The sequence below is a fragment of the Andrographis paniculata genome, unplaced genomic scaffold (assembly GCF_009805555.1).
Source record: "Andrographis paniculata isolate CXL003 unplaced genomic scaffold, ASM980555v1 Contig100END, whole genome shotgun sequence".
NCBI classification, from domain to species: Eukaryota; Viridiplantae; Streptophyta; class Magnoliopsida; order Lamiales; family Acanthaceae; genus Andrographis; species Andrographis paniculata.
The window spans coordinates 12,501-27,500 of record NW_026137370.1 but is presented as its reverse complement, the minus strand read 5'-3'; the positions used below and the strand labels follow the sequence as shown (position 1 = coordinate 27,500).

General features: G+C 45.5%; 4 protein-coding genes and 1 non-coding gene across 5 annotated transcripts in view; 1 reads left to right on the top strand and 4 right to left on the bottom strand.

Annotated features, from left to right (window-relative positions):
- LOC127251536 (uncharacterized) overlaps window positions 1-19 on the top strand; it is a 3,427-nt gene extending 3,408 nt beyond the window's left edge. Inside the window, 1 exon segment of the mRNA XM_051278965.1 lies at window positions 1-19. This exon segment is cut by the window's left edge and continues 314 nt beyond it. Coding sequence (XP_051134922.1) covers window positions 1-19 — 19 coding nt within the window.
- The window catches only part of LOC127239157 (NADH-ubiquinone oxidoreductase chain 1), a 2,351-nt gene extending 992 nt beyond the window's left edge, over window positions 1-1,359 (bottom strand). The window contains exon 1 of the mRNA XM_051257549.1: window positions 1-1,359. This exon is cut by the window's left edge and continues 992 nt beyond it. Within this exon, the coding sequence (XP_051113506.1) occupies window positions 554-943 (390 nt within the window). The 5' untranslated portion in view covers window positions 944-1,359 and the 3' untranslated portion in view covers window positions 1-553.
- Window positions 1,360-1,374: 15 nt separating this feature from the next.
- LOC127265956 (cytochrome c biogenesis CcmF C-terminal-like mitochondrial protein) lies at window positions 1,375-2,032 on the bottom strand. The gene has a single exon (XM_051296387.1). It carries the CDS (start codon window positions 2,026-2,028, stop codon window positions 1,411-1,413), a length of 618 nt encoding a protein of 205 aa, XP_051152344.1. The 5' UTR covers window positions 2,029-2,032; the 3' UTR covers window positions 1,375-1,410.
- A 774-nt stretch (window positions 2,033-2,806) lies between these two features.
- On the bottom strand, window positions 2,807-4,620 carry LOC127256114 (cytochrome c biogenesis CcmF C-terminal-like mitochondrial protein). The gene has a single exon (XM_051282324.1). It carries the CDS (start codon window positions 3,689-3,691, stop codon window positions 2,807-2,809), a length of 885 nt encoding a protein of 294 aa, XP_051138281.1. The 5' UTR covers window positions 3,692-4,620.
- Window positions 4,621-11,748: 7,128 nt separating this feature from the next.
- TRNAG-GCC (transfer RNA glycine (anticodon GCC)) lies at window positions 11,749-11,820 on the bottom strand. Its single transcript has one exon. It is a non-coding gene; the product is annotated as a tRNA-Gly (tRNA).
- Window positions 11,821-15,000: the final 3,180 nt, after the last annotated feature.

Below are 15,000 nucleotides of genomic sequence, written 5' to 3'. Positions count from 1 at the left end.
AAGGAGAGGTTCACTATGATGGGGGTACTTTTTTTCCCTTCCGGAAAGAATGAAATGCATAGGGGACCATCCTTTTCTTGCGGCATGCTCCTCAGATTTACGGATTCGCAGGGGGACTCAGGCCCTACTTAGTTGACTGACAATGACAAAGGCTTGCGAAACTAAGTAGCGCCCTTTCCTTTTTTTGAATAACCCATTTTTCATAAGTCAAGTAGGCAAACCTATAGGTCCTTAGTAGCGTTGACAAAGAAGAAAAGAGCATTAGTCAAGAGGGAAAAGACAGCGAATCTTTTTTTTTCGTACTTTCTATTATTTAGATAGAAATCAAATAATAATAATAGAAAGATCTCTTTTTTATGACTTCTACTTATCGATCCCGGCCCAGAAAAGTGACCGACCAGGGCCCTATTGATGAATGAAAGAAAGGGCAATTCACATAGCGCCCTAGCCCTGTAAGCCCACACCTGTGTAGAGTAGATCGTTCAACACCTGCGGCACAAACCTATTTTGGACCTATTGGTCCTAGTATCATAGGCGACCGAACGGCCGCCCCCTAATTACTAGACCGACCTGCTATAATAATTCCATAAACACCTAGCGAAGATATGGCAAACAAATAAAGTAGCCCTATGTTCGGATCTGACAATACCATACCATAATCAAAAGGTACAACGGCCCGAGCGACCAGACTTAACATAAATGTAGCCACTGGAGCCATTCTAAAAAGGGAGAAATTAGCACTACTTGGTGAAATAGGTTCTTTTAGAATCAATTTCAAACCATCTGCTAGAGGTTGTAACAATCCAAACGATCCCACTACATCAGGACCCTTTCGACGTTGCACAAAAGCCATTACTTTACGTTCAGCTAGCACTAAAAAGGCTACTCCTAGTAGAAGTGGTAGAATTATTCCAAGTATTTCAGCTGGAAGAGCTATGTACATTGTCGATTTTCTATTCACTCATGATCTGGACTGGTCGACCCAATCATGATATTGAAGGATGGGACCTTTTCTCAAAAAACTCCGGATCCCGATAAGAGTTGAAAATGGTGCAACATCGAATCCTCTTACTTCGAATGGAATCTTAGACTTAGATAGAGTCATAAGGTGAATAAGAAAGACAAAGTGGGTCTATGATGTAGAAAGGCTATCTGGATCCTTTCTCTAAGTTTAGGGTAACCTTTTTTTTTGTAATTGAGTAAAGGCCGGGGAATCAACCCCCCTATCTTCCAATTGAGTCAAGAGGGATTGAAGATGATTGTAGGATGGTTCCCCACTTAGGGAATTTGTACTATCGAGAGCTCTAGCTCCCCGTCCAGCCCAATCTCCCTGTGGATCCAGTACAGCCATAAGTTCTATAATTCCTACTTTGACTTCTTTTATGCAATTATGAACTCCACGGAACTTTCTCAATTCCAACGCAACTTATCCTTTTTCCGCTGACGTAACAAACTACGCGAGCCTCCCAACGAAGCCAACATAAACCCGATCCGAATAAAAAAAAGAAAAGGCAGTTTCATTATGGTGGTATACCAGCCGCTTGTTCTGGAACTTCCAGTTCCAATCAAAGCATATAGATCCGTAAATAGATTAGTATGTATAGCCACTTCAGTCGTGCTCGTCCTTTCTCGAAAGTATCTTTTTTCTGGAAACATGGTCAACCATAAATTATTATGTTCGCCATTCTTCATCCACCGATGCAGAAAATGCTCAAGTTTTCCATTCTCATATGAGGTCGGAAAGTGGATTGGCAACAGGTCGGCACGAAGTGATTCATCATGCTCAAAGATGAGCCTTAGGGACGGTTTATAGATCATCAAATTCCCACAAATGGAATGAAAAGTGGGTCCATGTAAATGATCGAGACCTCGCAAACAACAACGCTCCTTCCCCATATTACGTTCGGAACCCAAAGGCAATCGTTGAGTGAACTCTATATGCTTTGTGTTAGTTGACCTAAGTCGCACCCTGACTGCTGGGGTGGGGCTCGGCCTCCGAACCGTACGTGGGACGAGTTTCTGCCTCATACAGCTCGGGCCGAAGACCGGGGGAAGTTTAGGAGAGATGGGGAAAGCTAGCAGCCCCTTTATTATTATTAGTGAAAAGAAAGCGGGGCGGGGATAGCTTCCTTCTTCACAAGCTTATCCCCCACAAAAAAACCGACCCTGTTGCGCTAGCCTTTCGCGTTCTTTCTATTCCATCCCATGTAATTCCGGGGTAGGCTAATAATAAGAATCTAAGAAGTAGTCGTCGTCTGACCAATCGGCTCGGACACCAGACCGCCCGTGCCGGCCCATTCTGTCCCGCCCTAAATGGAATGGCTCTCTTAGTTACGCTGCGCCCCGACCCGAGTCCCCACGTCCGCTTTTCTCCGCCCGAAACCCAAGAAGTTGGCAAAGCCAACACAACATTAGGGCCGTCCCCTTCATTCTACTATGCTGACCCCGGCCCGGGCCGGCTTTTTGGGAAGCCCGTTCCCACCGCGCTCACGGCCCGGCTGGCCTGCCAGCGGTAGTGGGAATTCTCCCGTTCCCTGGTCAAAGACTTGGTTGGATGCGGGATCTACTCCACGAGGAGCGGTACGGACGTAGATGATATCATCACGACCTCTCTTTTCGTACCGCTAGGAATGCTTAACGCCACTTCGCCAACTGGCCTTACCTGCGCCTTCGTGTCTCTCAGTGTGGTCAGCACTGGGTGTTTCCGAGCAACGAAGCTTACACCCATTCGCATTAGTTCATCCAAAGTTCCTTACCCTTATGCACGAATTATTGAATAAGCCATCTTCCTATCAAGGTTAAGGAGTCAACTGAGCATCTCAGCGGCGGGATTGAATACCCTCCTCGAATCAGAGTTCACGCCGCCCGCCCTGAACAAATAGGAGGCGTGGGCCACAGGTCGCACATAAGCCGCCGGGTCGCACGACAGAAAAACACCCAACATAAAGATGCACACTCCTCCATGTGAAATATTCATCTTCATTGGAGCTTTTTGGTAGTCGTCGTGACCAACATAAATCAGCTGTCGGCTTGTTGGTAAGGTGAGAGCTTCAAGCCCGATTTCTGGTGGCGCATCCCCCCCACAAGCACCCCCCGACAAAGGGGGGACGGGGAAAGCTACAGGCCGAAAAGCTTCGACCCTTCTTTCTAAATGGGGGTGCCCGGGGCACCTCATCTTCTCATTTCGTCGTTGCTCATTCCCGTTAGTCCGAAGTTCCTGGCCTTTCCTTCTCCGCGCCCGCTCACGCTTCGCTGACCTATCGCGTGGTACAAAGAAGAAAGTACGAAAGAATAGTAAACGGAGCACACCGCAGAAAGATTCTAAATATGGTAAGTCCCCCTTGGATTCGAGAAGAAGGAAATGAAGAACGGGAACGAAACGAAATAGGGCCTTTCTAGCTCTAGTTTCGGATGAGCTTCTCCCAATTATGTCTGGTAATAGAATAGGACGGCTTGCTCTGACCAAGACTCTACTTTTTGCTCCGTCTGTGGAGCGTATGAATTTCCTTGAATGTAGATAGACCAAAAGAGGGAATTCAGGGATAGGAATAGGAATTAGAGTACCATTGGAAAAAGGGGCACCTGTGGGAACATCTCTACTGACGAACCATTTCAATAGTACGGGTGCTGCCGTGCCACGAGGCACGACCATGGAAGTAATTAAAAAGAAAAAGTGTTGTAGTTGGACCATCTGTTCTATCCGTTAGAGTTTTGCTTCTCTAGAGAAGATGAGAGGCTCAAAATGAAAGTGTTCACAACACATACCGAAAGGATACGAATTAAGCCGACCATTAATGACTAGTTCGAACACCAGGAATGGTCTGATCCCTTATCAGAAATCTCTCTCCCAGCAATTGGAGAAATTTTCAGATGCTCTGCCCACTTTAGCCTCAATGACTAAGATAGACTGTGGGGTTGACTTGCAACCGCTGCAAATTGAAGCAAGAGATAGCCCAGCTTATTGCAACAATATAGAAGAGGAGCCTGAAGTCACAGTAAGAAAGATTCTATTGGCAGGACTCCGGTGGCCTACCATTACGACAAATGTGAAGGATTTTTGTCGGGCGTGCGCTGCCTCTGGGCGCTAATGGATCGAACTTGAACTCTTTATGGTATCCGGTTCAATACCAGTTGGATTGCTCAGTTGTATTCCTTTTTCCTTGCTGGTTCCTGCTAATTCCTTGCAGCAGCTCTAAAGTTCATTTTAGATTCCCATTGATTCCCTTCCTGAGTTCGATACGGGACGTATGATTCTATTTGCCAGAGAAGCTGGGCGTGTATAGTTATGATTCTTTCCTTCTTATTGCTTTCCTCGTCCGAACTCAACACTCAAAGAAGGAAGAACGATAACGAATAACTCAACTCGGGGTTTAAATACTCCTTCCTCATAGGTATCATCGACCGACCGGGAACTCATGTTCTCATGGTTAGATACCGGTAAGTTTGAATTTTTCCACTTATGCTTCTAAGGTAGAGTTTCCATACCAAAGTGGTGATGTAGGCGGATTCCTTCGAAAGTATCCCTCCCTACGCTCCTACGCTCCTTCTTTCTCGATCTTTTCACTAGCTTCCGACCTCATAGATGGGAGTTTGAACTTCGGAATAAACTGAAACCGCTTGTTCTTTGATTTGCCGAGTCTTTGTTAAGCTTTAATCAAAGAATACCATACCTCGTTCTGTAGATGAGATTCAAGTTTGAAGAAATACCGGTAAATTGATCGAATTACAGCTCTTCCTCCACTCAACGCGTATTTGACTTTGTTTCAACTCTTCCCGGTAGTGAAGGAGTTAAAGGTGTACATTCCGACCAAAGCTGCTTAGGTCATACTTTCTTGCCTTCCCCTTTACTCCCTTTAAAGCTCTTGACTCTGCTTTTTCTCTCATCCCTTGAAGTCTATGTTTCAACTAGACCATCTACAAGACCCGAGGTAGATTCAGGGTAAGTGTCTGAGGAAGTCTTTGTCTTTTCAGTCGGAGTAGTTGCATTTCCAGCTGCTTGATCGTTCTTAGCTCTGAGTTTTCTTTGGCTCGTCCCTTTGGCTTGTGGGAATGGTCAGCTATCTCTGTCTCTGGTTCGAAGAAGGTCTTCTATCCCGCGTCTTCAGAAGTGGATGTGTTGTTTTCTTTCCTCGTTCTTGTTTTTGCTCTTCCCTTTGAAAGCCCTCTACGGCTGATCGCTTTCTTTCTTCAGTTTCGTAGAATCTGTAGTTTCCTATTGGATAGGTTTTTTCCCTCAGATTACCTCCAAGTTCTTGGCCTCGGAAGGCCTTATGCTTTGCTTTCCCATTCTAGAATTCTCTATTAATATGTTGCTTGCCCATCGTTGTCTTTACGAGCCTTTTCAAATTGAAAATCGACGTCTAAAGATTCAACTCACTCTACCTAACCAAAGCCTAAGCCCAAGCGCAGACCTAGCGCTATCGAAGCAGCCACTTCATCCCTTGCGTAAACCAGACTAAGTAGTCCATTCCGATGTTCTGCCTCATGCCCACTGCAACTACTCGTAGCAAGTCCTACATCCTCGATGCTTTCCGCGCCGAGGAAGCCCTTGTAGCTAACCGGTTTGCTCAACATAAAGAAAAAAGGCGTGTTGTTTAGTATAGACTAGACCTAGCTGAACCTTTTTTTCTAAAATATTAGGTTGTCTTTGTTCTTTTCGGTCAATCAAACATAGAGTTAGTAAGTCCAACAATCAATCAGAGCTGCCGGGCTCAGCGAATGCAGCCTTCACTCATTCTTGGGCCTTCGGGCCCTTAGGGACGACTCCAGTCAAGCAATACAAAGAATGACATTGACCGGCCAGATATCACGTAGAAAAGACAGATCCGACCCCTCACGGGGAGCCTACTCGAAGGAGTAGTTCGCAGAGCACTATTTCAAGGCTATACGCAAAGGAGCTGGGGGCAGCTATCTGGGCTATTTAAAAGGGAAAGTCTTCTTGCGTGGAAAGGGACAGTGCGGGCTACTATTACTAGTAAGGCTGCAAAGACAGCTATCTTCTCCTTGCTTGCTCCCTGGGGTTGCCCCCAAAAGCACCATTCCCACTAGCTACGAGGAAGAAGAGCTACCTAGTCTCAACCAAAAGAAGTTGTGGACTCAGATATGATGCTCGTACAACTATTTCGATTTCCCTCGGGAAGAGACCCCTTCTTGGCCCGGGTATCCTTTTCCCAGTGGAGCAGGAGTTTCGTTCTTGGCTTCGGATATCATTCCTAGTGCTCTCATCAACTAGGCAGCCAATCAACTCCTAAAGTCCTTTCCTATCCCAGCTGATATTTCCTTTACGCTTTCCGTCCAAATCCCTGAGCTATTGAATGTAGCTCCTTGTTCTTCGTTGTTGGTGTCTTATGTCGGGAAGGGCTAGCTCGAATGCTTTACCGAAGCAATAGGGAATAGGGCGCTAGAGCACGGAAACCTAGAGAATAGCTAGCCGATTCGCCAAAATTCTTGAGATTTGCTTTACAAGCACGTTGCACAATGAGATAGGTCTGAACTCCTCAAAGACCTCCGGGTTATCAACCTTAGGGATCAGCTCAAGGAAAGTGGAGTTGACCCATTTGTTGAGCTCTCTCATGTTGCAATGAAGCCTTACAGATTCAGATGATTTAGAGAAGGGCTTCTGGTTGAAAAAGAAGCGTCAGCAACCTGAAGAGATCGGAAAAGGCTAGTCAGGGCGGATCAGCATGCCTCATATATACATCACATCGACGATCGCCTGCTCTAAAGAAGCTATATCAATTCACAACATTTGTGCCAACCTCTTTTGTTTTCCCAACCACAGGCGCTCTCTCTATGGCCTCATCCAAGGGATTACTCCCCATTTATCTTCCCCAGCAAACGACTCCTTCACTACACATCTACGGGTAGCTTCAATGTGCCCATGGGCTAAGGTGGAATTAACGATTCAAATAGGAGGAAAAGGGAGGGCAAATAAACTCCATTGCAACCCAACTCAGAAAAAGGAAGGAAAAAGCTCCTGGACCACTAATCGACGGTTTATTTGCAACTCATGATAGGGCCGGTCAAAGCATCGAACTCTTACAGGTCAGTTATCAAATCCACTGACGAGCAAGAGCTCATGAAACTAACAAGTAGTTGATAAGGCGAGAGCAAGCATTATTCATAAAGTCAAGGTATCAGTTCTTTCTTGAATCGAAGAGTCAGTTTAAAGGAATCAACTTGAACAGAAGCTACTTTCCTGTCCCATCCTCTTTCTATATGCTTGAAGTTCAAACTAAACTATCAGAGGAAGGATGAACTTTAGAGCAACTGCTTCAACTCAGTTGTAAAGGAAGACAAGAAACTATCAGAGAAGAGCAAGCAAAAAGACGGGAAATTTGGTCAATTCCTTCATTTAGTATTGATTTTCCCGCTTCCCACCGGGAAGTTGATAAAACCCGGCAAAAAAGGAGACTTGATGAAATCAGTAATAGAAGAAGTGCTTTCCGATGACTTTTTTGAAAACCCCCGGAAAATGAAATAAAAGCCAGTCATAGTAATAAAATAGCCTTTTACTCCGGAAAATGCCACCCGCCTTTTGGCTAAAGAATCTCTCATTGAATTCACCAGCTCCGGCTGAATGAAGGGGAGGAAGCAAGTTCTCCTCAAGAATGAACAATTTCATAAAGGAGGGTTGTATCAGAATATTCTACGTCTTCAATCCCTAATCTGGCAAGTCTTTTCCAACGGTGTTTACTTCTTTTCATAGTCAATCAGAGTTTTGCTAATGTAGTACATAGCATACTGATGAATCAACCGTGGGTGGAGATCCTAGAACTAATAAGCAAATCAAGATTATTGGTGTATTCGTGGAAAAGATCGATCCTAGCATTGACCCGGCCGGCTTCTCCTTGATGGAGAGATGGCTTGCTTTATGGGCTTGGGGTATGGAGAGGCGATAGAAGCTGTGAGTTTTCCTGACCCTTTGAGTATAGTTGTTAGGGTTCCAAACCCCCACAGCTCTAAGGTGAGAGTTAGTGCTATATGAAGTGGTTGAATTCAAACACTTCTTGAAGGTGGCAATCTAGCTTACATGTTGCATATTGACTCTGTCAGAGTAGAGTAGTCACTAGGAATCTCCACTGCAGCCGCTCAAGCAATGAGACAGTGAAAAAGAAAGAAATAGAAGGTAGTTAGGAGTCGGAACACCCGGCACATTAGAGGATTGGACTTTGGCTTGTTTTCTTAGTCAGAGAGGGCCCATCTATTTTGACTTTATCGTCGTCAACCGATCACTCTCTTTCTCGTAGCGTCTTTCCAATTCAGGACAGACTGCCTCTCCATTCCCGCTACTAACACTAAGTGAAGTCAGACGAGTTAGTAAAAAAGACCCCGTGGCTCTTAACGCGAGGAGAAAGCAACTAAACCTCCACAGGTCACTCACCGGATTAGAAGGAGACAGCGGATGGAATTGGACTACCAAACTATTAATATTAAAAGGGCATCTGATTGAGTTGGAAGATCCTGTTCCTTCTAGGACTCCCCCTCGTTGATATTCAAGTTCGAGGTGTGTCGTCTTCGGATTCCTATCTTGATCCATAGCTCAGTTCCGTAAAGACCTGGGTAAACCCTTTGTATTCGAGGCGAGGGAAAGACCACCTTCAAGAAAGACACACCCCTAGTTACTTTGTTTAGTTGCACTAACTCATTTATCTTAGATGATGGTGAACCGGATAGGGATCCATTCAAGCAGTGGAATCCAATCCGGTTTGAAAGAAGAACTGCAGCTCGATTTGAGATGAAATCTGGCAATAACTCTAGGGCAAGTTCTGTACCAGATAAGAGAGTTTGGAGTTTCTCTCGGAGGACCAGCGTAAGCATTGGAAGACAGAATGCATTCGAGCGTTCAACGAGGGGTTGGCGCAAGTTGATCCACAAGGCAAGATTGGTCGTATTCCCGAAAAGGACATCGTAGACGCTTTGTGTGGGGGCATCCGGATCGGGTATTCATAATCTGGAGTAAAAGGATTCGAACCTTTGCATGCCGGTACCAAAAACCGATGCCTTACCACTTGGCTATACTCCATAGGCCTGTTTTGGCCGGTAGGAACGTGGATGGGGGGAAGGGAGAAGGAGGGCTCGAAGAAGGAGCCGTGCAAGGACGCGGGGATATAGCGACGGTTCTCCCTTTAGGACCGACGTAAACAAGCTCGCGACTCTAATAGAAAGAAAGGGTAAGCTCTCTATTTGCTTGCAATGCTATGCCTATCAAAGAAAGTAGGCGAAGGCTTCCTTAGCGGCCAACTACTCGTTACGCTGTTCGACTTCACGACTTAATGTTTCATGGGGCTCCCCGTCCACCGAAAGTCGGTAACCTTCGTCACCGTCGCTCTATTCCAAATCCCGCAACCAACCCTTTATTATGATTATGTCTTTCTTTCTTCAGGGCTTGCGGTTCATTACACCAAAAGCTTTCAGTGAACTATTGGAAGCTATCGCGAGAGTACCAAATGCTGACGGTGACGCTAGAATATGAGAATAGAACCCCCGGGAAACGACGTTCCGTTCCCTTTGTAAAGTCAAATAGGCATATAGGCATGTTGATAACTAATTCGAGTTGACATGAAATGGATCACGGAAGAAGACGTATCTGATGAATGAATGATTCAATTCCCTCCCACTCACACGGGTTCTTCTATGTGAGGTGGGGCGTACGTAAGAGCGGAACCTAGATAGAACGCGGAGCGCCGGCCCCGACCGCCGATACAGTGACCATGCTTACCTAGCTCTTGTCTTAGTGAGTCTTCCTCTTTTCTGAGTGTTAAAACGGTAGATTTTGAATTGACCAATGCCGATTCGATCAATAATGGGATTCTTGGCTAGAAGAAAGGTTCTGTGACATTGACGCCCAACTCGGTCGGTTGGCCCGCCTAACAGATGATGAGATTCTCGATCGATTTGATCGAATTTTGCAAACTCTTTCTCACTATTCAGAGATTATTCAATAGGAGCTTGAGATCGACGATCTTCTCGCCTCCCCCGTTTGAGCTCTTGCTCGAATTGGTAGGCTTTCGACTCAATCTAATAGCCTACCTATCGGGCGCCAATAAAAGAGAAAGTTTTCGCATGGACTCATCATCTGATGCAGAACTTATTTCATAACCACCATCCATCACCAATCACATTCCACATCCCACTTCACACTTTTCGATTCCTCGGGTAGCCTCTATTCTAGAATCTAGAAAGGCATTCCAGCTTCAGAGGCAGGTGAGCCGGGTCAGGAAGGAGTTTGACTGCTGGGATGGTCCTATTCGAAGCACTCCACCACGAAAAAGAGTCTTCGGGGCAGTAGAGAGAGGAGTTCCTATCTGTCGGGCGGGCTTTCAAGACAGAGATGCACTACTCCATCTGGAAAGGGCTTTCTCGTGGGGAAGAGAAGAATCCCTTATTCAAAGGTAAAGGTAAGGCCCTAAAAAAAGAAGAGAACGGGAGTCCAAAATCAATAGAGAAAACCCCTTCCCGGCTTTTTTGCTTAATAAGGTCTTCTTCTATCTCAAACTCGGATTAGGAAAAGTGCCCTTGAACTACAGATCAATCATAAGAAACAATATCAAAAAAGAAATGGGCCGGCGAGAAAGGAAAAAAAGAAAGGGAGGAGGAGATATTGGATAGTCATTCCACTCCATAGATAGTGCACACAGATTCGTCGTTTCATTTTCACGGGTCAAAAACGCGCTGGTGGGGCTGGGAGAAGGGCTTCTTCCGCTTTACAACCGTCAGAATTGCCGATGAAAAAATGGTGAGAGGAGCGAAGCATTAAAAGAAAAGGAGAGGAGATGAAAGACGGATCAGAAAGATTTGGATGGAATGTCCTACTCCTGCCTGAGCTAGCTTTCCGATCAACCAATCCCCTATTTCAGGGACATCTGTGTTAGGTAGGCCGGGGGATCACTGATTAGTCGAATGAGCCCATCCCTCTGGCCTATCCATTCTTGGCCCGTCGAACCGGTCACGGAGCTCAACACTGAGTGGTTTAGGTTATGGAATTCCATCTCGTCTTGGGGCACTCAAATGTGGTGCGCTCTCTCGATTAGTTCAGGAAAAAGGGAAGCTTTTCGAGGGGCTTATTCATTCTAAATTAGGGCGAGATCTCTGCTCTATGGCGGGAGGTTCATTTCGTAGCAAGAGTGTGTTGGGGAGGCCCGGGAAGCATAAACGTAAAGAAAAGGGGATCGAGCCTCTTGCTCCTATGCTCGCTCCAAGTATTCCGCTCGCTTTCTCTGCTCGTTTCTACGACTCCACTCGCTCCTCTCGCTTTGCTCGAGCGGAATTGCATCCATCCTCTCCTGCTTATTCATTATGAATTAGGGCGAGATCTTCAAACCTATGCCTCTTCTTTCTCGATAGGATTCCCATCATTTTCAGTTTCCGGCGAAGGAGACAAGGGCGAGGCACCGAACATGTTCTATCCTCAACCTCCATCTTTCATTAGTCAAAAAAAATCCGCTTTTCCTATTCACTAGTACACTGCGCGCGGAAACTAGCAGCCTCTTTATTATTATTAGTGAGGGAAAAGGCTAGCGCTAGCTAGCGACTTCTAGTTAGAACCCCTACTTTCTTGGGATATTAGAAGAAGCCTGCTGAAAAACAGAAGCGCGCAACCGCTGAAAAGCCAGCAACGTCGTTAGGAGTAGGTTTTGGCTTGCCCCTTTGTTTTCTTAGTCAGAGAGGGCCTAACCAAGGGGCTGCTTACTGCTCGCCCTATCTCTAAAGGGGCTTATGTCGTTACCACTAAACGACGAAGCCAGGAGCGGAAGGAGGGACTTGAACCCTCAACCTCAGCCTTGGCAAGGCTATGCTCTACCATTAAGCTATTTCCGCCAGCGGGGCAACATCAAGCAGCGAAGCACTACTGAGCAATTCACGTATCACAACATACGGATGATCACAACATACGGATGACTTCTGTTTTTCCGCCGGACCACAGTTTTGACCTCCGATCGAGCTACGAACACGAGTAGGTAGGCTATAGGGGGGGGAGAGGGGCTAAGAGCTGCCTTTTCCATCAATCTCCGGCCGCTCAGTGCCGCTATTGGTGCGAGTTTACAGGAGCCCAACTTATTCTATTATATATCTCCAGTCAAGCTGGGGCCTCATTTCATTCTCTACAGGGGAATGAGTGCACCGAAAAACCAGACAAGTTGCTCCCTCGCCTCGCAGCGGCGGCATCTGTCTTTGTTGTTATTAGTTGTCATTTCCTAAGACGGCCCCTCTTATTCTACGATAATCCAAGCTGCAGCTCCACGAGTCTGCTCGGAACCGGTCGATTCCTAAGCCATTCGTTCTCCCCTCTCGGTTGGCCTTTGCCAGCCACTAGAACAAGTAAGAGAACCTACAATGAATGAACTTAAAGAACCGCAGATTTGGACCGGATTGTACACCTTTGTGTCTGGCTCTGTAGATGTGCATAAAGAAGGGACGGGACATCTCTCTCCTTTTTTTGGGGGAAGAGAGAGGGAAGAAGCTTCATTCCATCCAGCCTCACGAACTTCTTACTGGGGCAGTACTATAGGCATTTTCGAGTGTTTGGATGCACGTGTTTTGTTCATATTCCTGCGCAATTAATAGAAAAATTACCCAGAACTCAAACTAATAGTTCACGATCCTAACGGATTTCCAGACCCATATGTATATGTTCTATCTTTACCTATCCCATATTCTCTATGGTTCGTCTTCTCTAAGCTCAGTAAGAAGTAATGTACGAACTCTCCCCTCTTAGCCAGTGCCAGTCAACGAATCAATACCTCGCTCTACAGCTAGATCTACAGCGAATCCTTAAGCATCGGGTGTTCTAGTCTACTTGATCGGTAATTGACAGCTCTGCTTTCTTGCTGGTGCTTGTAGCTCTTCCTTATCTGTTTTTGGTCTTATCGTCTTGTCTACTGGTACGCTCAATGCCACCTAAAATTCCTTCAACTCTCTTCTGTCAAGGGACTGGTCACTTTGTCAATCTCCTTCAATCCTAGGTAAACTCGAAAGTTTGGGATCAGGGAAGCATTCATTTACGTTGAAGGCAATAGGGAAAGAGCTTACATCGACCTACCAATCCAGGCTTTACCACGGATCGATCCGAAGCTTAGGGCGAAAGAGAAGCTTACGAGGAAGTCAAGAAATGGGATTCAACCGGGAAGCCATTCAACAACAAGTCAAGCAAGAGATGCTCTGGCATTGTTCACTAAAAAAGGGCTGTATGGATCTAAGCAACGTTGGACAATAGAACCAATGGAACCACTGAAAGGTACCGAGTTCCCTTATTAGAATAGATTAGAATAGATTAGAATAGATTAGAATAGATTAGAATAGATTAGAATAGATTAGAATAGATTAGAATAGATTAGAATAGAATAGGCTTCATAGGCTTCATAGGCTTCATCGATAGCATTCGGCCAACGAAACTCATAGGAATCGTGTATGAAAGGATATCGCCTAGGGGAATGGGCAGGCCCTATAGGAGAGATCAGACGATGAGACACTCGAAGACGAAGCAAGAGCAAGCACCCAACAATGAAAGGCTGGGAACATCGCCCAATTTCCATAGCTGGAAGACAAATGCGACTTAAATAGGCAAGGAGGAGACATGGATTAACTAAGAAGAATACTACACTAAGAAGGGAAAAGGGAATAAATGGAAAAAATAGCATGTCGTATCAACGGAGAATTCTGAGATTATTCAATAGAAAGCAGAACTTGCCCTGGGATAGGGGGAGGAGGCAGTAGGTAATCGCTGATCCGTGCTTCAGCCTCGAGCTATGGCCGCCTTCTTGTTGCCGGTGTTTACAGGACTTAGGATGTGAAAGGGGCCATACGAAGTATAAGATCAAAAAGAATCGAATCTGGTCTAGTTTGAGGCTTTGTTCCTTTATGATGAAAGCATTTCTTTATCTATGCCTTGAATAGCCTAATTACCCCAGCCAGGGAATCTACTTCAGATATGGGATACCTATAATCAAAGCAAAGGTCACTATTACCACTTAGCTTCGTAGCGCTAATAGGGAAGAAGGGGAGGAAAAGAAGAAAGCGAAAGATTTTGTGCAAGGAAGAGAGCTTCAAGCAAGCATTCCATCGATCAAAGACCGGAATGCAATTGGCTTAAGAAAAGCAAGCAACTCTGGCAAGATATAACCAATTCCAGGTAAGGAGTCCACTCATCGAAAGGTTTTATTTATCGCTAAGTGCTTTTGAATATAGGAAATCTAGAAATCTATTTGGGCTAATCTATATCTATAAGGCGGGGAGCCCCTCAATATAGAGCAAGTAAGCCTAAGTCGCGACGGGCTTAGACTAAGAAAGTAGTTGGAGGTTGGCAAAAGAATCGATTCATCGGTATTCCTGCTTGGCTTTATCGCTAAAGCGAATACCTTCATGTAATCAGATAGACGTTCTCATCGTTAATTCAATAAGTCATTCATAAGTACTGGAATACTGGAATAGCAGCTTATGAGAAGACTAGTTGGAACGGAACCCATTGAAAGCTACAAGGCGTTTACGCTCTATCTAAGGGTAGCACCAATAGCAGGATCGACCCAAGGAGTACCCATCTTTGAATTCAGATCTTTTTCAGGTCTTCTCTGACTCTACCTACGATAGTTACTGAGCTGCTGCTATTCCTTTCTTTCTTCCCTTGATTGGACAAATCCAGGTAGTTGGGCCTCGTGGAGTGGGGAGAAGTTGTTCCGTGTGAGTACCTTTTTATTTCCGGATCTGGAAATTCGTTTACAAAAAGCCAGAAGAGTGGATATCCGGCTTCCATAGGTTTAATGCAATCCTCAATGGATTCGGATTTACGAACACAGAAGACAGACATGAGGAATAAGAAAAGCATCGAGCAAGCGAGGAGGCAAGAGCTGGGCCTAAGGTCCAGTCATAAGTAGGGGGAATCCACTTCTAAGCGGGCTTGTGTCCGCCTTTCCATTCATTTCCTTCTCCACAACACACTGAGATAGGGCGAAGTGCCTGTCTTTCTTGTCGATCTGCTAACTGATCGTAGGTTCTTTAATTGGA

Coding starts and splice junctions, on each gene's coding strand:
- LOC127265956 (XM_051296387.1), bottom strand. CDS start 2,028: ATGAGGCAGAAACTCGTCCCACGTACGGTTCGGAGGCCGAGCCCCACC.
- LOC127256114 (XM_051282324.1), bottom strand. CDS start 3,691: ATGGTCCAACTACAACACTTTTTCTTTTTAATTACTTCCATGGTCGTG.